The sequence below is a fragment of the Sebastes fasciatus genome, chromosome 9 (assembly GCF_043250625.1).
Source record: "Sebastes fasciatus isolate fSebFas1 chromosome 9, fSebFas1.pri, whole genome shotgun sequence".
In the NCBI taxonomy this organism is placed as follows: Eukaryota; Metazoa; Chordata; class Actinopteri; order Perciformes; family Sebastidae; genus Sebastes; species Sebastes fasciatus.
Window position 1 is genome coordinate 26038878 of NC_133803.1, and position 22050 is coordinate 26060927.

Consider the following 22050-nt stretch of genomic DNA (forward strand, 5'->3'; position numbering starts at 1 on the left):
CCCTGCCTTTGCTCAGATTTCTTCATTCCAAAACAGAGACCCATTTTACAGGATGTTATTCTTTATACTAACTAAAATACGAATATATGTCATGCTTATTGCTACTTCACTTGGATGTTTGAGCTTCACTGTGAAGGAGGAGAGGGAAATTTAAGATTTTTTTAACCAGATAACTGAATTTAAAGGGATAGTTGAAGTGTTTTGAAGTGGAGTTGTATGAGGAACTTATCCATAGTCAGTGTATTACCTACAGTAGATGACGGTCGGCATGCCCCAAGTTTGGAGAATCAGACAGGAGTTACTGCATGAAAACAAAGTAATGTACTACCGTGGATGGAGCCTGCATCAAAACATATTTAAGCCACCTAAAAGAGAGAATTGTACTCTATACGGAGCTACAGTGGCCTATATACAGTGGATGAGGAGTACACAAGCGGCATTTGGACACCAGATATCTGTGGAAAATCGGTGCATATTTAAAGACATTTTTGAATTTTTTCAAAATTTTTGCTACTAAGTCATTAAACACATCTTATCAATACTTAACATGGCTTTTATGGATTAGTTTGTTTTATTGTGTGACTTTCATTAGTTTACAAAAAAAAGATTTCGGTATAAACTCCTGTCTGCTTCTCCAAAACTGGGGACGTACAGACCGTCATACTGTAGGTGATACACTGACTATGGATAAGTACCTCATACAACCCTACTTCAAAACACCCAAACTATCTCTTTAAAGTGCATTGAGGTTGAACTATTTCTTTACTTAAAACTCTGAAGTCTGAAAAGTTTGGACCAGATGAACTGATAACATCTTGGCAGCGGGCCGGACAATGTGGCATTCTTGTCCTGAGTTATGGAAAAATAACACTGCGCTTTATATTTAAGCCGTTTATCCACATTAACTGAGAGTGAACCACGAGGAAACGGTACTCACTGTACATGTGTATTGTTTGGTATGTAACTTCTTCTGACAGACATCAGTAAAATTACTATATTTAGAGTTCAAACCCACTTCTTTTACACACAAACTAATAAATCCTTAAAGCAAACGTAGTTGATGATGATGATGATGATGATGAATGTCATCGGTCACACACACACGTAGTATTCCTGTGGCATCGGGCCACTTCCGCTCAGACATCTTTGGCCAAGGTTGGTGCTTTGTAAACCGACCCTGCCACTAATCCCCGTTAACATGCTGGTATTACATTAAAGGTTATGATGACGCCCTGCTACTGAAGAGCTGAAACACGTCGTCTGATGCAACCTGTCAGCTCTGATGCAACCACAGAGGAAGCTGTTGCACTTCATTGTGTTTGGAGGGGGTCGAGTATGTGGGTCTTCTTTATGGCTGCAACACCCCTGTAACGGAATCTTTTGGCTCATATCGGTGATTTTATTTGTGCATGTTTCTGTGGAGTCAGCATTACTAGCTCATATGTCTGCTTTTGATGCCTTCATATCAGACCCTCTCTCTGGGACCATAATTCAGTCCGGCTGTAACTGGACCCCCCCTCCCTCTCCCTTCCTGACCCAGATCTAGAGATCCTCAGCCATTCTCGGCATCCGCTGTCGAGGAGAAGAGGGAACAGCTGGGTGAGCCCCCCCCCCCATCGCCCGCTCTACACCTCCCTGCTCTGGGTCTACAGTACGCTGTGGGCAGCAAGCAGGGTTATTAATACCGCTGTGAGTAAGTCAGACAGGAAGAGCCAGGTTAGCACACCTGCTGCTCAGTCATCTCCAACAGAGAGGGTGGCTGACCCCTCTACCCAGTGGCACATACCAGCCCTCTGCCCTGGATTTTCACTGTTTCTACTTCCTTCTTTTAGTCTTTTGGGAAAGAAAAAAATGCCCTCTAAAGTCTAAAAAGCTGTAAAAGGAGTAAAATCAGAGTTTTAAATTCTTCGATATCACCTGGCAGTATACGTTGGAGCTGGTGTGACTGACAGATTGTGGTCAAACTGGGGCAAAGTTGATAGTTGAGAGCCCCAGTTAACTCCCCAAAGGTGGTATACTGCCACCCAGTGGACGGCAATCAAATAAGCATCTGGAGTTCAGTGTCATTCATGTTTTATTGGTCCCAGTGTTGTACAGTGCAGTCACATCCTAATACAGATAGGAACGGCTAGACCTACATCTCTACCAGAACTGGGGGTTGGGGGAACATTAGTAAATTACTGTAGCATCAGGAGACAATGAATGCTAGTGCAGAGTTAATTTAATGTACTGTGATCTGCAGTTAAACAGAAACAAGCCGCGTCGAAGCAGTAAACTTTTCATTCCCTATAGAGTGCTGCAGGAATGAGTCCTAAAAACCAGGAAATGAGTCAGCATGTTAGCACTTTCGGTTCCCTTCGTCTGGAAGTCAATGGGTGTTTGGTTAGATGCCTGAAATAAGGTCTGTGGTTAACACAAGCTTAACGGCAAATTCACACCCAGAGTAGTGGTAAAGTGCGGCCTGCGGCAAGAAGGGTGACCAGATCCCAACAAACCAAATGTGAAACAAAGAGTATGTTTGTGTGGGACAATGTGGGACACGTTGGCTGAGAGGTAGTCTACTGTTTTGATATAATGTCTATCTAACTTAAATAATAAACATTTCTATTCTGCCCCTTATCTTGTAACATCTCTATGCTTTGCCGAATGCATCCATGAACTGTGTCGTATTTCCCCCCGTGTGTGAAACTGAAACTGGCAAATTTCATAAAAAACTCTGAGAATCACCTTCCAGCAGCTTATACATACTTATAAGTAGTTCCACAGTTTTTGTTGTAGCTGCTCTTCCTTTTATTTGTGGTAGTTTCCATCATATTCTGCCTAAATCTGCAGAGCTTTTGACTTTGCAGTGACTCGTAGTAAAGACGGTGAAATGTTAACCTGCACTTGACCCACGTGTGAGCAGTTTGACAGCCTTCCCTGCTTTCTTCACAGCCATTGGATAAAAGCCAGATTTTTGACTTTTGAAAACTAGAGCCGATGAAAATGTGTCTGTGCAGTCTCTCGTAAAGTGGGACACCTGGTCACCCTGCCATGCAGTGTCTATGAAAAGCAGCGGCGGTCGCTCCCAAGCTCAGCCAGCTGCGGCCGTTTGATTCTGCGGCAAAGTGCGGCCAAACTCAAATTGGGACAAGTTTCACTTTTAGTGGCGAAATGTGGCCAGAGAGGAATCACACCAATCAGTAAACAGATCCTGTGACTCCTGTGACATGTAGATCTATGTTTCCAATTTTCTTCTCGCCCGAAAAATTTAATTATTGCGGCTAGCGAGCTGCACTTCGCCGCTGCCTGATTTTGTTCTATGACATAAAATACGTCAGTAAATATCCCCACTCGTGAATTTTGAAGCTTTTACATGTCTTAAAAAAAGACAGTTAAATGAGACTACTAAACATCAACACAGCGAACACTAGTCAAGCCAAGCCAGTCAAGTCATGCGACCGTGGTGTAGTTTGTTTATAGCCTAACGACGTTTTACTTCTGGCGAAAAATCATAAAAGTGATGTTCATTTGTGGAGATTATCTTGCTGAACAAATAAGTATCATAAAAGTGTTGTTTGCCACAGAGCTTATTTTCTGTAATAATCCAAAAACCAATGGAACAATCTCATTGGCTTTTTGTCGAGGGAACCAGGGCGATGCCAACTTCCTGTTTGGCCTAGAACAATACGTCATCCCTGCAGCGCTCTATCTGGCTTTTAGCATCACTTATCTCTCTCTGAAGTTTTTTATTCTCATACCTGTGGAGTTTACTGGATCCAAATCATTCAGATCTTCAGTAAGATGACAGTCAGGAATAAACTAGCATCTCTCATGTTGCCCTAAACCTAAAGACACACTGAGAGGTTGAGAGCTGAGATCTTGTTTTTCAAGGACTGACCGCAGCTGCACAAATAAGCAGCTAGCTGAGTGACGGTTGATGACGGTGATCAATACACCTGAGTTAAGCACAGAGGGAGGGAGCAGGAGTGACAGGGGGAGAGCAGAGAGTCCACAGCTGGGTTATATATAAGTGGTGGCTGCCAGCAGGAAGTTATTATGTTGTTCTGAGCCCTCACAGAAGGATCTCGCCTCTTCCTCTTTGTTCTCTCGAGCTCTTCATCACTTTTCATGCTCGTCTCTTCGACAGCTCAGTGGGCTTCTCCCCATCACGTCCTTTATGTTGTCCTGATCTGAGCATAGCGTATTTTTGATCTACAGAGAAAGAAGAAAATGCGTTTCCATCAACTGGTTTGGAGCAAATAAACTTGGTCAGATGTTGGCGCTATAGGCTACGCATGGCTGTAATCTACCAGTAAACAGAGGAGTAGAAGAAGAAGTAGAGGTTGTGAAACAGAAACAAAACAAGTCAGCTTGAAGAGAGGTCTTCAGGAATGTGTTTCAATTGGACAAGTTTTAATTGTTCTTTCATGTCAGCTAGTATTGTCCATGTTTCATGCTGTCCGGGGACGAAGACGAGCTTTCACAACGTTATGGGAACATTCGAGAAGACGCCAAGAGAAACAGCTGATCAGTTATGTGAGTTAAATGTTCGCTTAAATGTTAAATGTTTGAATGATATATTCGACAAAGGAGTTTCCATTTAGTGCATCAACTCTCTTTGGATAAAGGCAAAAATCACCTCAAGCGAGCGTAAAAACTTTTATATCGAATTTTCTAATGCGATACTTTAAAATGTGAATAAAAATATGTGAATGGAAACATGGATATTGAATGGGACATGATGAGGTGTGTGTGTGTGTGTGTGTGTGTGTGTGTGTGTGTGTGTGTGTGTGTGTGTGTGTGTGTGTGTGTGTGTGTGTGTGTGAGGAAAGAGTACCTGGGTGTCTTCTCTGAACTCTGTCTGGCTTGAGAGGAACTCTTAAACTGCGCTTCCAGTCTGGAGTAGATTCCTCCTGTAGGCTGCAGCAAGCACACACACACACGAACACACACACACACACACACACACACCGTCCAGAACAAAAACAATCTGACATCAGGCAGCTGTAAAAACTAGGACAGCAGGGCCGACTGCTCGACGCCAATCATTCTCATCTCATTACATGTCCAGCATCCTGACGGTGAATAACACTCTGCGTGTATATGAACGGCTTCTTGCCTCTTTAGTGTCCTTAGATTTGCTCTGTTCCTGCTCTCCAAACCTCATCTTAGTCAGGTAGCCGACGATCTCCACCATGCGACGCTGGTCTGGTTCATAAAGGCAAACAGAGAATTAAAAACACGGCGGGACAGAACTTGATAGTGAAAATGTGAGAATAACAGAGTAAAGTAAGAGCATTGATACATGATTTGAATGTGTACGTGATGTGTCTAAAAATATAAAAGTATTAATAACATTCAGTCCTTTACCTTCTTCCCTCTGAGCATCCTGGTTGTAGCGCATAGAGCGAGAGCTGTCCCACTTACTCTTCTGGACACTCACTCTACAAAACACGAGCACACACGCACACACACACACACACACACACACACACACACACACACACACACACACACCAGTGTAAACCGATAGAAAGAATTAAATTCAAGATATTAAAAATATTTAAATCAAATCGAAGCAGAACATAAACACACTTCCATCCTCATCTGCTACTGTAGATACACTGTAGGGCTGGGCGATAATTCAATTTGATAATTTATCGTCTTTCAATGGAATTGTATCGTGATGAAATCATATATCGAGATATCGTGATACACAATTACGTCGTCTAAATTGAAGATAATAAGCACATACTAACTAAAATATCTCAGAAAATCTGAATTGATAAGAATTCTGATTATGGGAATAACCCAGTGTACTTAAATCAAACAATTGTCTTAATCTGATTATACTATATGTTGTTATTTCATATAGATTATTTATTTATTGAATTACCAGAAAACATGCTATATATTGTGCTATATATCGTTATCGAGATATGAAATGATCTATATCGTGAGAGAGGATTTTGCCCATATGGCCCAGCCCTACAGATACATTAATATGAGAGCATGAGTATACGAGGATATTCTGAATGATCTTGTGTTTGCAGATTAACTCACAGGAAAGGTGTGTTGTCTCTGGACTGTGACTGAGGGAAAGAAAATCACATTTAGAAAACACACCAATGACGGTTTTAAAGCTACAGTTTGACACTTTACTGTACTGTGTTATTAGAGTAGGAATACAGTTACTAACAAATGCACTGTTAACACTATATCTCTATAATGTAACAGTATAAAAACAAACTACAGTATTTCTGGTTGAATCTACAAGAGCTAGTGGAAGTTTAGAAACCATAAATAAGCCGTGAACAACAACTGTGTCTCTTTAAGCAGATGTTTTAGTAGTAATGCATCATTTAGAGTCAACTCTACGTATAAATTCATGGAAGCTGAATTATTTTTGCTCGGATAAACAATTTATAAACTTCTAGTGTGTATAACCCAATTCCATATATGCATAAAAAAAGTCACTATACTGTGAAAAGCAAGATGTCTATATGTAGATTTCATTCACTATGCTGCATCTTTACACTCTATTGTACCACAAAACAAAAAGTCTTTTGTATGTTCGTGTTGCGTTCTGCAGTATTTCACTCCAGCGAGGAACTGAATATTCATGAAGTCACTGACTCACTTTCTCTGCTTTGTCTTTGCGCTGGAAGTTTGGAGAAGACATTTGTTTTTTCAGAGGTCTGTGGGCCTTCTTGGCCTTCTTAGCAGCTGGAAACACAAAAAACAAAGCAAAACAAAAAGTCATGATAAATATGCTGTGACACCATCTGCTGGCCAAACGGAGCAACTGTTTTATTTTAGACCCTTAAAAAAAGGGGCTGAAAGTAACAATGAAATGTTAAAAATAGATGAAAAACGAGTGCGATGAAGTGCTATAAATAGAGAAACGTTTCCATGTGTGTCCTCGGTTTACTTTTATCATTCTAACTGCAGCAGTGACTCGGCGTTGAAGCGAAGCCACAAGGGGTTAAAGGAAGTAAAATTCACTGAAATAAACATGACATTTTTTACGAGGTCAGGGGTGATTAGTCACAGGAAATGAGGACCTGAAGGCATCGTGTGTTCCTCATGAGTAAAGGCACTCTGAGTGATCTTCACCTCTCACGCCACTCTAACCCTTCAGATAAACTGCAAATTATTGTCGACTATAAGAAAAAACACACAAGTATAGTGAATGTATGATAATGAAAACATTATTCCCCTATACCCTCACAGCATCACGGCAGGAATAACCGTTATGACTTTTTATCGCTGCTCGAAACGTTTTTCTGATTATACACATTAACCATATAAACTGCAATTAAACTGCCATTACAAGACACAACTATTATAATAGTACCGACAAGAACAGTTAGGAGCCTGTAATTAAACCTTGAATTACATGAATATATCTATGACTTATTATTATTATTCAGACAAGCAGTGAGCGCACCGACTGTAATTCAACAGCTCGAGTAGAAAACACAAAGAATCACAGGCCGTCGTCACAGTTTCACCTGTTTACTACATTTTCTCCTCTTAAAACTGTTAAACTACTAATGAAGACAACTGAAGGTCAAAGTTGTGCTGTTTGTTATTAGCACCAAAACTAGTAACAGAAAGTTAAATATGTGTATAATTGTAGTTATAACTTTGGTTTATATTATTATTTTAGTTGTTTATTAAAGGCAGGGTTGACGATGTACTCCAGTATACACTATTTGTTATATTGGTTGAAAGGGTCTTTACACCCCGACAGCGATCCATGACTTATGAGCTCTGAAAAAGAGCCGTCATCTGTAGCTGCTGTAATTGTGTAAAAACGTCTACCAATCACTGCCTCGCGGTCCGCTTGGAAAGAACCAATCAGATGCCTCCCTGCCTCCCTGCTCGTACTCTACCCTTGGCGTGCACCAGTCTGAATTCAAATTCTGAAATTAATCATTTTATACTGCAGTGTAAAGCTAAAAAGCTTCTCCACCTTGTTTCTTGGACAGCTCCTCTTCGTCCCCGACCTCGTCTTCAGTGACCTCTGACCCCGTGGTGTACTCCTCGTCCTCTGACAGGAGAGATTGCTGCCTCTGAATGGGTAAAGGTCACACACTCAGCTGCTTGATGACACTGACTTTAGTCTTTACATTTGACTAATAATCTAACAAAAGATCTCAGTGAAAGGAGATGTAGTGAAGGAAATGAAGGAAACGTTCCTACCAGTTGCAGACTCCAGTTTTTCAAAAGGGAAAACTGGTTGAAAACAGAAAGCAGCTGAAGTCAGAACCAGAAAAAATGACATGCTGGTAGAAGAAAAGCATCAGACAGAGACTGAGAGAAACTCACGGTGCTGCCGTCTCCTCTCAGAGGGCCGAGCAGCGTCGGCTCCAGGAGAACATCACAGTCCTGAACCTTTTCTGAACTGGAGGGACTCTCCTCAGCACTAACACACATACCAACACAACAAAGATAGTATTTCATCGGAGCCTTTCATAACAAGTAGCCCTGTAAAATGTAAAAAACACACTCTAATGCTCACCTGTCTGCAGGCGGTGTGTTGGACAAACACACTGCGTCTCTGTGCAGCAGCAGGTCATTGAGGACTCTGGTCTGGGCCGAGGTCTCCTCGTCACAGTTCTCCTCATCGGGGACGTTCACGATGTGGTCTCGCATCTTACAGCCCTGAACAACACAAACACATTTAACATCTCTCAGCCACAAACATATGAATGGAGTGAATTAACTCCTGCATTCATGTTAGAACAAGCTGTTCCTTTTCTGTTTTCCTCTCTTTATTTTACACTCTCGTTGTCTCGCCTACCAAGGAAACAACTGTAGTAGAAAATCTATCAATTAGTTCTATTCTGTAGTAAACACAACAATGCATCAACTACATCACTGAGAAATCCCTATAGAGGAGCATGTGATCACTATTGAAAATATAGGTTACACCGTCCATCGTATATAAGGCCTTGTCCACATGTACACAGGAATTTGTACTTAGCTTTTTCTATGTGTTTTGGCCTTTCATCCAAACCCAGACGGTGTCTTAGGTCACTGAAAACAGAGCTTTTGTAAAACTCCGGCCAGGGTGAAGATTTTCAGTTTCTGTTTTTGGCTTGTAACAGAGTAAGAGTGTGCGGCATTATCGCTTTTGTGAGGCGTCACTAATGAGGCCACATGGCGTGCAATGGCAGCATAAATACATCCATGAATGGTGGACGTGGCCAAATAACCTGCTAACAGCACTTTTTACATAAATGTATTACTCTTCCACTATATTGAGGAACACAGGCGTCAGAATGCGCTACGGAGGTCACTGCTATTTATCCAATGCAACACTCCCACGACACAGACCCCGCTGACAACGTCACCTGTGTGTGTGTGTGTGTGTGTGTGTATGTCTGTGTGTGTCCATACCTTGGGCATACCGGAGGGGTCAAAGCGGAGAACCCTCTGGTTGCAGCAGGGGTAGACTCCTGCACCGTGCCAGCCTTTCTCAGTACCCATACCAGGATACAGCACGCTGTCTTGGTGGTACTTACAGTGGGTCAGCTCTGCACACACAAATAACTGCACGCGCACACACACACACACACACACACACACACACACAAAGAAACTCTTTAGGTGGGGATGAATACATTTAGTCACAAGTACTCAGTTTTATTGCGTAACACAAACACACACCTGTTGGCATCGGGAGCAGGTGAGGTAGTTGATGGTACCCCAGATCCTCCAGTAGACCAGGACCCAGGACTTGAGCTCCTCATACAGACTGCTGATGTATTCATGAACATCCCAGCTCTTCTGTCTGCACGCACACAGTTAAATGGGATATATTTCTGTTCTCCACGTCTTATTGCTGACAGCTAAACAAATACAGGAGAACTCTGAGTACATGACTCTTGTCTATGTTGTGTAGGACGTTGCTGTAATACTTAGTGTGCGTGTAGATGATCTCTCCGCGAGCATCGATGTTGATTTTCCCTGGAATGCAAGAAATCTTCCTCTCAGTGTCTTTGGTCAGCATCTTCAGGCACAGACCACACCTGGGATTAAACACACATAGAGACACATAGTGAGACTGACGCTAATAAGAGAACAAGTATCAAGGTAAGAGAAAAACTGTAGCTAATGTTTATGAACGCCTGCAGCTTTAACGGTGTTGCTAAGCAGCGAGGCCGCTGCTGCTCACCTGTAGAGAGTCGAGGCGTTTCCCGGTGAATCTCTGCTCTGGTAGTTGGGATCGAAGAGACGCTCGATTTTCTTCTGAAACAATTTGCTTTGAGGGGGAAATTAAATGTTTAAAATGGGATATCTAGTTGCTTTTGCAATTTCATGATGTCACAAGTACAACACCAATATTCTGCATTACCGTCTCGTCACCTTTTGAACTTGTCCTTTTTGTCCCTGATGTCGTCGGCCTCGTTGTGGTTGAAGAGTTCGGCGATGCGCGTCGCCAGGTTGCTGTTGATGCAGTTCATGTTGCAGGGCGTTGCCACGATGGCGCTCATGTGTTTGTGGCAGTACTGGATGCACTCCTCCACCTGGATGTGGACGAACATACACCACTAAAAAACCTTTCACAGCAATTGTAAATTTTCAATGATCCTGCATAAATACTAAACAAACACTACTTTATCATTAGCTCTTCTTACAGAGCAGTGGTGAGAAAATGTACTGCAATCTGTCTACATAACTCTTAACATCCATGCAACATCAACTTAACAGAGCTCTATGTATGGGCCTCTGGTTTTTCCTGGACTAAGAGATCAATCATCAGTGGTGAAACATTTCTACTGGTAGATATTGTTGGGAATATGTTGTTGCCAGGCCACATATCAATAAGTTTAATACATCTGAAAAACAAAAGGCCCGAAGAAGCACACCACCACACCTAGCGTCACACGTCACAACACTTACTAACGTATCCATCTTCAAGAACTCGGAGGAGATCAGGATTGAGATCACATTGCTGGGCTCTGTAACCGACAAACACCACGTGACCAACCAAGCAAACCGACAAACGACACAGAACACGCAGCCAGTGACCCACCAAACACACACCACCACGTTTAGTGACCGATAAATCAAGCACCGTCCACGGATTTACACAAAACACTGCTCCCATGTGTAAGAATGTGATATTTATTATTATTATAGTTTTACAGTTTGTTTTACCGAGGCGGGGTTTGTCCCTGATTCCCTCTCCGGCAGAGTTCCTCCTGACGTAGTTCATGAGCCAGTCGAAGATCTGCACGTCGCAGTGGACGGAGATGTCCACCTCCTCCCACCTCTGGGGGTCCACGGACAGGTACTCAGCGAAGTAACGCATCTCTTTAACCAGAAGATCTCTGGGACACGTGAAGTCCTGCTTCAGGTTCTTGGTCTCATCGCACACATGGATGACCATGTTGGGACTGCAGGAAACAAGTTCAAATCCAGTATTTGAAAAAAATGTACCTGACAGATTTTTCATACAAGGTGGAGTATTATTTAAAGATAAAGCGTGTGTGTACGTATGTGTAAGGAATCAATGTGCATTTTTTTGTTTCACAGCTATGGGAAACAGACGTTTGTAAAGACTGAGGAGGAGATCTCAACACTCACTCTCGTGGCTTCTGAGGTTTGTCGTCCTCCTCCGCTGAGACTCGTCTCTCTTTCTTCTCCACAGAATCAGCTCTTCCTGCGGCCCTCGATTTGGAGCCTGCTGACACCGGCAGAAAAACATGTAAATATACTCTGAATCCAGTTATCAAACATTAACCATCAACACTACAGCGACACATGCTTTAGCAAAGAATCGTACTGCTCTAAAATATTAGCTTTCAGTAGTCCACTAGCCTAAGAACATTTCTATTAAAGCTAGAGTTTGTAATGTTCTTCAAAACATGCTTTGATATATTTGTGAGTACTAACAATAGCCATGTTCGTTGTTTATGTTCATTATGATATATTTACATTCATAATGATTATTTTGGGGGAGTGGCTTTGGAGGGAGGCCTGGACGGCTCTCAACCTGGCGACGACCAGCCAGCGGCTTACAGCTAACGGTGCTAACAGCGCTAACAGTGCAAACAACAGCAAAAGTGCTGACAGAGCTAACAGTGTTTACCTGAGGGGGAACCCTAGGATGGTTGCTACGCTTCCGTGGCGACGCCATTGTTATTTGCTGCTATATTAATGCTCTGGATATTGAATTTAGCACCTTTAATCTAGCGTTGTCTTGCTAGTTTCTTAAGATTACCAACCCTAGCTTTAACAAAGTTAGCTGTGCCTGAACTGATTATATCTTGTTAAATGAAAGGCATAGTCAATTTAACTTTACTTCAATTGATTCAAGCTTATATTAAATGAAAACTACATGCATTTTAGACTGGATGAAACTTATATGGTTCCTGTGAGGAAAAAAAGCTGTAACAGCAGCCAATAGGTAAGATGACAAACTTATAAAGATGCTGCAGGAGGGTTCACCAAGTTAAATTAAAGACCCTTTTAATACCACACAGAGAAGTAAGGGATAATGTACAGCGAGCCGGGCGAAGCGGAGGTCTTGCATCTCCCTGAAGGGGTTAATTTCACAACAATGACCCGCTAGCTGTACATTATCCCGCTTATTACACGGCTATTTACTTAAGATATCAGTAATTTGACACAAAAATTATCCTCCAGAGTCTGACATCAGAACTGCATCCATAGCAACAGTCTGTTATACATAGTAACAGTCTGTTATACATAGCAACGGTCTGTTATACATGGCAACGGTCTGTTATACCTAGCAACGGTCTGCTATAAAGAAACAACAGTCTGTAGAACGCCATGATTGGCCAATCAGAATCGAGTTTTCAACAAGGCCGTGTAATAATGCAATTTAATACCTGTTTCACCATCATACCGACCAAAGTATGACGGTTATCTGACCTGTGACTTTGCTGCTGCTCTGGCTGCTTCCTGTCTCCACCACCTCCCCGGTGTCCTGCAGCGCGGTCATGCCGTCTGAAGGCGAGGTGCTTCCTTCTGTCAGGGAGTTACATTGGTTGTCCACATGAAGAAAACCCCCTGAGCCCTTCAGCTCCTCAAACCGACGGGCACACTGTAAGATCACATCAGTACCACAGTGTTATTTCTTAACAACAAGCCAGGCCTCATGTTACTAAACCATGGAATGACTGATGGATGGGATCACTGGACAGGTGGAGGGGTGGATGGATGGATGGATGGATGGAAGCAATCATAGTTACCCAGCATTCCCAGTTACCTCCTTGGGAGTGAATCCTGGAACCAGCTTGGCCACGTTGTCCCAGTTTATGGGCTGGGGGGCTCCCCATAGAGAGCCCAGCACCATGTCCAGAACCAGGACGTTGTTGTCATAGGGGAAGTTGTTGTTGTCCGAGCAGAAGCGGCTCATTTCTACAGAGAGACAAGAAACAAATTACTCAACAATGAATACCTACATCTGATTGATCATCACAAAGTAGAGTTAAAATTATTGGTCGGTCAACAGAAAATGAATTTGAAACTATTTTAATAATTGTGATAGTAAAAGGGGTTTGGACTGTTTGTCAGGCGAAAGAAAGGGGTTAAAGACATTTTGATGGGTATCTTTTTTTTTTTACCATTTTATAACCCAAGCGACAAGTTGTTTAATCAAGAAAATAATCACCACATCAATAATGAAAAAAATAGTTAGTGTTAGGCCCTGTTGTCCTGGCATTAATACTGCAATTTCAAGAAATATTCTTATTTAATTTATATTCATACTATAATTGCATTTATATTTAATACACTTAATAGATCCCACTTCTCAGAATTTTGTATTTACTTATTTGTACTGTGGTTATATGTTATATATTGTATGTCTTTAATGCACATATTTGTACAAATTTCTTACATTCTCATTTCTATTCTTATTTTTATTATTTGCTTATATTTCTCTACATATATTGTGTTATATAATAATAATAATAAAAATAAATCTTGTTTGGTGGCACCTTTCAGGACACCTTACACATATAAAATAAATACTCAAACAGATAAAAACAACATTATTGTAGCATTATGTACATAGTTTACATGTAATGTCCCAATTTTCTAATTCTGATAATCCAAATTATGAAGCAATAAGCAGCCATACACAAAATATGAATACATTATCATATGTGAGGTATTGCATCAATACTGATTAATGAATACCTAGAGAATGTGCATTTACATACATACATTTGCTGCTGCGACAGTAGTATAATATGAATCCATGGTGAGTTATTATGCAATAGAGAAATTTATCAGTGATGCACATATTTGTACATATTTCTTATATTCTCATTTCTATTCTTATTTTTATTATTTGCTTATATTTCTCTACATATATTGTGTTATAAAATAATAATAATAATAATAATAATAATAATAAAAATAAATCTTGTTTGTTGGCACCTTTAAGGACACCTTACAAAGATAAAATAAATACTCTAACAGATAAAAACAACATTGTTGTAACATTATGTACATAGTTTACATGTTATACATTATCATATGTGTGGTATTGCATCAATACTGATTAATGAATACCTTGAGGAATGTGCATTTATACATACATTTGCTGATACAGTAGTATAATATGAATCCATGGTGAGTTATGCAATAGAGAAACTTATCAGTGATGCTAGAGGCCGAGTCATCCTCTGTCCTCCTCCTGCTGCATCAACATCACATGCTTTTAGGACACATTAAATCAGCTTGTTCTCTAAATACTGGGTTAATTCAAACAGCAAGAAGAATCAGATGTCGTTGACATACTTATCTGTTGTCAGAGATGTTCCTCCCCGTCGTCTGGTACAGTAAACTAGGCTGGTGCCTGTTTTATGTCATAGTGGATGGATGATGATGGTGCTGATGCTGCGGTGGTCCTCTGCTACCGGCTAGCTAGCTAACTTTGAGGGATCTGCTGCTTTCAAGTACGCCTCGTAAACTCCTAATCAAAAACTCCACACAATCACAGTGTGGCAGTCAGTCGCACAGTATTGCTCAGTTGTTGATGCTATTTTCGTCGAGTTAATTGTAGGTACACACAACCATAAACAACTTAGCATATTTTATCAAAGTACTATTTCCAAGGTTAACCTCCTGAGACCCAGCCCATTGACATGTGTCCTCTGTAGTGGACATTCTGTCTACATGCATGTCCTCTTACTCTTTTGACCTACTCTATCAACCCCTGGTGTATTGTAAAGAGGACATCCTAGGCTTTCCAGTGATATGACATGTGTGTTTTTGTTTTTTTAAATCAATTTGAATGTATTCTTGGTTTAATATCACTCTACAGCTGTTCATCTTTTTAGTCTTTTCACACTGAAATAGTCCTGTAGTCCACTACAGTGGACAATAGAAATAAAGTTTAACAACCCTAAATTGTTAAGATTTTCTTTTAACCATAAATAGGAAGGAAATCACAAAAACAAGTAATTGGAAGACACTTTTCTGGTTAAAGCTCAATTGCACCCATAAGTGTAGTATTTCCGAATAGTCCCTGAAGGCAGCATTAGCTTCAATCAGCTAGTTAGCATTATGAGCTAGCAAAGTAACGTCTAAAGGCTACTTATCAAAGGCTTTTAAGCTCAGTAGCACGGGAAAATGTTATCGACAAGCTACACTGTCAAAATACAAACTTAGCAGTCAAATCCTAAAATAATTTAGACAAATAAAACGCCGTTTGATGAACTAGTTCCGTCGTTACCTGCTGACTTGTCACCGTTGTCGCGACACTGCAGCAGGTTGCTAGGCGTCCTGTTGCTTAGCGACAGAGGCCGTAAATCCAGAGTTTCTGCCATCATCAATATTTCATCATCAGTCCTCCTACTTGTCAAAAAACTAAATAAAGTTACATAAAACAATATCATAATATTAACACAATAAAACCTAAATCTAAACAAAATAAGCTCTCTTGGTCTTTAGGTTAACTTTTGTATCTTGTGGATGTATTTTTGTGTATGTTTTCTATTCTTTTCTATTTTAAAGGTCCCATATCATGCTCATTTTCAGGTTCATACTTGTATTTTGTGTTTCTACTAGAACATGTTTACATGCTGTAATGTTAAAAAAAACAACCTTTATTTTTCTCATACGCTCTGCCTGAATATGCCTGTATTTACCCTCTGCCTGAAACGCTCCGTTTTAGTGCATATCAACTGAATTGCGTTGCTAGGCAACAGCTTGGGTACATGTTTACTTCCTGTCAGCTGATGTTATTTACATACACTGCAACAGGAAATAAACTGGGATACATTTAGAGTGTTTACGTTTAAAACTGTGTAATGGTCTAAATATTCTATATTTGTGACATCACAAATGGACAGAAATCCTAAAGGCTTGTTTCAAACGCAGTTTCTGAATACGGGCTGTGTGTATTTCTCTGTATATTGAGCGTTTTGATAGTTTAACAGTATTTATACAGCACTCAAAACCTGCTTTATAATATAAAAGACTCAAAAATCTCCCTTTTTACAAAATGGGACCTTTAAAGCATCCTGTGGACACGTGTTGAAAATTAGCATTTCACTACAAACATTAAATACAGTGCATCTAGTCCTTGTGCATTAATGTATGTTACAATTCTACTGCTACTGTGATGTCCATGTCATATAAAGTAAACTAAACTAAACTTTTGAGATCTTACTGATGTGAAACCCCTGCTATTACTTTGGTTTACTACTTTATAATCCATCTTCCCACACAATGGGCAAAACATGATTTTTAAAAAATATTTATTTTCAAAATAATTATATTAAATATTTACAAAATTACTTTTTGTAACTAACCGACAGCTGAACACGTGCAAAACGAGCCTCTTCTCATTCTGATTTTGCTTCACAAAGAAGACAATGCAGATCAGGCTGCCTACAAGTGAGGGCAAAAACCAAATAACATCATCATGCGTTATCAAACAAATTACCCTGGCTTTGTCCTCACACTGTCAGTATACAGATGATGCATCAGTGCTCTTCATTAACTTAAATATTGAACTAATTCTTGTTATTGAACAGTATCAAGATATTACACCTTAAATCAGACATGATCTTAAGAACAGCAGTGTACCATATTTAGAGGATACACAAAATAGTCTTCTTGTACAAGAAATGTAAGGATAACCTCCTAATTTGAGACAAACTGGTCCTAAACAGAGCAGTACAACAGTGAACCTGTGTATGGAAATCATTATTGACCGTTAACCTTATCAGAAGGTGCAGATCGTGTTCGATGAGTTTAATAATTAAGAGCGATTCTTAATGAAGGTCTATGGTGTTATCTACCGTCAGCTGATTATTAATCAAGCTTCAGAGTTATACACTGCAAACAAATTCTGACTAAGCCAACCAATGTTAGGAACACACATAGACTTGCATACAGAGAAATGCATACATGCACAAACATCACAGGTCAGTCTTCTCAGGGATGTTTAGCACTGTGCTGGAGGGCAGACTGGAGTTTCCCAGACTGAAGGAAGCTGGTGTTTCTCCATATACAGACTCTAGCAGTGCCTCTGTGGAAACTGAACCGAGGTTTGGGGCAAAGCCTTGGGCAGGATTTGATTGTGGGTGTGCAGCAAGGGTCGCCTGGGAGGCCTGTGTGTTCTCTTGCTGGACCTGAGCGAGCCTCTCCATCTCTGCGTGCTTTAGGCCTCTCCTCTTGCCCAGGACCTTGACATAGTTGGCTGGGACAAGTCCTGTTGTCTGGCCGTCCATGCTGGCCAGCAGCCAGCCACGCACCTTGGGCTGTTGCTCTAAACACAGGGGAGAATACAAGGTCATGATCTCAGCTCGTCAACATGAAGGAAACACCAACTATCTATCTCTATTTTTTCCAAAGAATGCCATTCTCATCCGTTATTGACAATTTCTTTGATGGGCTTCACTTGAAAGACAAACTTTTAAATGATATCTGACTGATGTCTTTGCAATATACACTTATAATAACACATGGACAGGAAAACTAGAGCTGTAATTTCAATCGTAATGTTTATGTGGATCCCCCCGCTTCCTGATATGGATAAAATCCTCTGTGGCTATAAATATGTAATTTTAAGTAGTGATATTGATATATATCGTGAAATAATATATTTTTGGGGGAAAAAGCAACTCAAGGAACTTCTTGATATTGCTGCAAAAATCGTATTAAAATCATTTTTTTTGCCATAAAACACTGGTCTCTAGTACACCCAGATGTGTTAAACCATTTTTGTATGAGAGGAACGTGAGGACAGAATATATTATTGTTATTAAAGAGCTCTCACCTTTAGGGGCGAGGTTGAGCATGTCTCCAACCCGCATAGAAATCTCCTCCTCAGATGCAGCTGAAAAGTCGTACTCTGCTCTGGCCACTACATGGTCGTCCTCCCCGCTGGCCCAGTTAGTGGCTAAATAAAGAAACACAAAATAAATTACTTGTTAAAGAGTAAAAGACAGGCTACATACACCAATACCATGAAATTCATCTGCAGCTACTGAACTTATAAAAGTTATGTGTATAAAAATGTGGAAGTTCACCATCTCATCTGCAAGTACAAAATCTTGAGTCTCACCGCTTTCTTCAGAGTCAGAGCTGGAGCTCAGCAGTTTCCAGATAAGGTAGGGTCCCCCCAGTACTACAGCAAAAAACAGAAAGATTGGCCAGGACTTCACAGGCTGACCCTCCACCCCTGCTCCATCCCCTCTTGTAGCCAGGGCATCACTTGCACTGTCTGCCCACAAGTCGTCAACCTCAGCGTCTGACCTTCGCCCCAGCAGCCTCTGTAACCGTCGGTAGAGGTAGCGCAAGGTGCGTACCAGAGCAAAGGCTGAAAAAACTCTCGTGAAGTGGGAACGCAGCCGTGTTAGGTGATTTGCTACGTCCAGCACAGCACGGAAACTGTTATACACGGCTGAAAAGGTGGCGTCCAGCATCATGCTAACTGAGGAAAAGGCCTGGACGATGCTCTCGATGGACTGGAAGGCACCGCGACTGCTCTCCTCCGCTTGTTGCACGAACCGGCTGGGGGCGACGTCTTCCGTCTGGGAAGGGCGGTTGTACCCTCCCATGCCGTAGCCACCACCGTAGCCGCCGCCACCACCACCGTAGCTGTAGGGGCTGTAAGCCCCATACATGGAGCTCCCATAGGGGCTGTAGGAGGAGTTGAAAGAGCCGTAAGATGGACGGTAAGACTGCTGGACGGGACGAGGGGGCACTGGGGGCACCATCCGGGTCAGGACAGGAGGGCCTGCAGAGGCGGAGGGGCCTGCAGCTGGTGCAAAGTTTGCAGATCTGTATGGTGAGAAGGTCAAGACAAAACGTAGGGTTCAAAACATCTTTGGGGATGTGTTATGTATTTGTTTGAGTAATGTGATGATAGTCAGAAGTAGAGAAGATAAGAAATTAGTTCCTCCTGTGTTTTCATTTGTGCGATATTCCTCTCACGACATGCAAGGAAATAAAATATCTTGGCTATTTTCTCACTGATGATTGGAATGATGACAGAGATATCTATCAACAGTGCTGTAAACTATATGCTCAGGCAAATGTGTTGCATCGTAAGTTCAGTATGTGGTCTGTAAATGTAAAATGTTCATTATTTAGAGCTTTCTGCACGCCTTCGTACACAGCTCATCCTTGGTTTAGCTACAAGAAAAGTAGTATGCAAAGGCTCATAGTGGCTTACAATGATGCAATGAGGTTGTTGCTTCGGGTTCCCAGATGGCATAGTGCCAGTCAACTGTTTGTGTCCTCTGGTATTCCTACATGTGAGGCACTTTTAAGACATTTGATGTATAATTTGACTTGTCGCTTTGATGAGTCAGAGAACAGCATCATAGAGGCTTTAACCAGCCTGAGAAAGAGTTGCACTCGGTACTCGTCCAGGCTCAGAAAACACTGGCGAGATAGCCTACATATGAATTGAATGATGAACTGCTGTGGTCTTATCTTGTATGTTTTTTGTTTCTTTTTCTTTTCTTTTATTGCTATGGACCCACCTGTGTGTCTGAAATAAAGTTTGAATTGAATTGTTTGTTACGATACATAAGAGCCTCAGCTTTCAATTAGCCAAGGGCCTGATGCTGAACTAAAACCTACATAATGCATCAGGTTAGTGACAGTGTCATTACCAGGATATTCAAGACAACCCATTGGATTTGCTTGAACATATATTCCTGTAATTACATTCCTCAAATGGTGCTTCATTCAAGTTATTATCGTAACGTTAGATGAACAGCAAAAACGACGAGTTTTATCTGGATTTCTACAGAGTGTCATATTAAGAAGATCTTCTATGCAAGATTGTTCTGTACCATTTCGCCGCACTGCATTTGGGCAATCAGGTTTTTCTGTTAAGGCCACAAATCAGTGGAACACCCTGCCTGACTATGTGAGGAGCTGCAGCTCTATCAGCACTTTCAAAACCAACTTAAAACGTCTGTTGGAAGTGGCTCAGCTCTGTACTCACTGATCTTTATTCCAACTCCATGGTCTTCATGACTTGCTCTTACTTGAAAAGCATACTTTGTGATGTGCTATTGTGTGTAGCTGTGTATTGTGCGTTTCGTATGTTCTTTCTTGTATGACTGTTGTATGTTTCTTTGATGTGACAGATGTGAATTATCTTAAAAGTATAATCTGGTACGGTGCATCAAATTGTGACATTTATGTTTTAAACTGTACATGGTCCCTTTTAAATAAGTAAATAATAATAATTAAAAGCAAACCGTAGCTGTTACCAGAAGTAGAGAAGGGCAAAACAAAATATGTATTGCAAGCAAGGTTTTAGTTAATGTTTTGTGTGGGGTTTACATTCACCATTAAGAAGGGAGTCTGGTGAGAGAAAACACTGTCAAAGCACTATACTCATTTTTAACAGTCTCTTCTGCACTATATTCACTTTTTTAATAGTCGTGTATCACAGCTGTTACCATGCACTATATTCACTTTTAACAGTTTTCTTCATCTCCTTGTATTTTCATATCTGGTATATTTGTTTGTACTTTGTACTTTGCACTACTAACCTCTATACTGCCTTTTTACTAAACATGTTTTGCACTATAGAACTGTGATGCTGGAAACTTGAATTTCTCTCTGGATCATTAAAGTTACTATCCATCTATCCATCTATCCATCTAACACACTAACTATCTATCCATCTATCCATCTAACAAACTATCCATCTATTCATCTATCCATCTAACAAACTATCCATCTATTCATCTATCCATCTATCCATCTAACACACTATCCATCTATTCATCTATCCATCTATCTATCTATCCATCTAACACACTAACTATCTATCCATCTAACAAACTATCCATCTATTCATCTATCCATCTATCCATCTACCTATCTAACACACTAACTATCTATCCATCTAACAAACTATCTATCTATCTATCTATCTATCTATCTATCTATCTATCTATCTATCTATCTATCCATCTAACAAACTATCTAACAAACTATCTATCTATCTATCTATCTATCCATCTAACACACTAACTATCTATCTATCCATCTATCCATCTAACACACTAACTATCTATCTATCTATCCATCTATCCATCTATCCATCTAACAAACTATCTACCTATCTATCTAGTGACTGCAGAAGAAGGCACATCACAGGGCCTCATTGGGCCTAGATAGCTAACTGGTTAGCACAGTAGTACAGCTGTTATTGGGTTTAAATGGCTATCGTCGACTAAATATGTTGACAAATGGAACTTAGTAGATTTGTCATTGATTTATATAACACCATGTCAAAGTCTCCTCTGTTTGAGTTGTTGTTGTGCAACAGCCTTTAGCATCAGCTAGCAGCTAGCAGCAGTCAGTAAACACAACACAGGTCTATAAACTATAGAGAGCTAACGTAGCTAACTCAGCTATTAAAGCTCGTTTACCTGTAGTTTATAGGTGCACTCATCACTCCTGGCATCCGCCTTTCCCACGGCTTCTGTGGAGGCTGTGAATCCATCGCAGAAAAACAGTATATGTCCACAATGTGTAGAATAATAATGATGCGAACTCACTTCCGGTTTCGTAATATCGACTTCCGGCCGG

The 22050-nt window shown here is 40.8% G+C and overlaps 2 protein-coding genes across 5 annotated transcripts; both read right to left on the bottom strand.

Moving 5' to 3' along the window:
* Nucleotides 1–2061: 2061 nt before the first annotated feature.
* Nucleotides 2062–15920, bottom strand: sanbr (SANT and BTB domain regulator of CSR). Of its 4 annotated transcripts, none has more exons than XM_074646939.1 (21): nt 14773–15920; nt 13232–13383; nt 12895–13066; nt 11584–11683; nt 11155–11393; nt 10897–10955; nt 10360–10520; nt 10169–10255; nt 9912–10022; nt 9661–9784; nt 9391–9543; nt 8510–8652; nt 8317–8413; nt 8191–8223; nt 7961–8060; nt 6623–6708; nt 6046–6074; nt 5353–5426; nt 5102–5190; nt 4820–4902; nt 2062–4194 (listed from the first exon to the last, which is right to left on the bottom strand). In XM_074646939.1, exons 2-21 carry the CDS (start codon nt 13379–13381, stop codon nt 4158–4160), a joined length of 2127 nt encoding a protein of 708 aa, XP_074503040.1. In that variant the 5' UTR covers nt 13382–13383; nt 14773–15920; the 3' UTR covers nt 2062–4157. The 4 variants fall into 4 exon arrangements, with proteins under 4 accessions (XP_074503040.1, XP_074503037.1, XP_074503041.1 ...); XM_074646936.1 differs by having other exon boundaries at nt 4820–4895; nt 14773–15914; XM_074646940.1 differs by having other exon boundaries at nt 4820–4895; nt 13215–13383; nt 14773–15912.
* A 799-nt stretch (nt 15921–16719) lies between these two features.
* pex13 (peroxisomal biogenesis factor 13) lies at nt 16720–22050 on the bottom strand. Its single transcript, XM_074646941.1, has 4 exons — nt 21891–22050; nt 18551–19269; nt 18263–18385; nt 16720–17752 (listed from the first exon to the last, which is right to left on the bottom strand). Exons 1-4 carry the CDS (start codon nt 21962–21964, stop codon nt 17403–17405), a joined length of 1266 nt encoding a protein of 421 aa, XP_074503042.1. The 5' UTR covers nt 21965–22050; the 3' UTR covers nt 16720–17402.

What these genes read in the sequence shown, in the direction of transcription:
- pex13 (XM_074646941.1), bottom strand. Translation starts at nt 21,964, where the DNA reads ATGGATTCACAGCCTCCACAGAAGCCGTGGGAAAGGCGGATGCCAGGA. An exon ending in AGTGCACCTATAAACTACAG is followed by an intron (nt 19,270 to 21,890) that starts GTAAACGAGCTT and finishes CTCACCATACAG; the next exon opens with ATCTGCAAACTTTGCACCAG. An exon ending in GCTCAACCTCGCCCCTAAAG is followed by an intron (nt 17,753 to 18,262) that starts GTGAGAGCTCTT and finishes CCCTGTGTTTAG; the next exon opens with AGCAACAGCCCAAGGTGCGT.
- sanbr (XM_074646936.1), bottom strand. Translation starts at nt 13,381, where the DNA reads ATGAGCCGCTTCTGCTCGGACAACAACAACTTCCCCTATGACAACAAC. An exon ending in AACGCCTCGACTCTCTACAG is followed by an intron (nt 10,023 to 10,168) that starts GTGAGCAGCAGC and finishes GTTTAATCCCAG; the next exon opens with GTGTGGTCTGTGCCTGAAGA. An exon ending in CCTGCTCCCGATGCCAACAG is followed by an intron (nt 9,544 to 9,660) that starts GTGTGTGTTTGT and finishes GTGCGCGTGCAG; the next exon opens with TTATTTGTGTGTGCAGAGCT.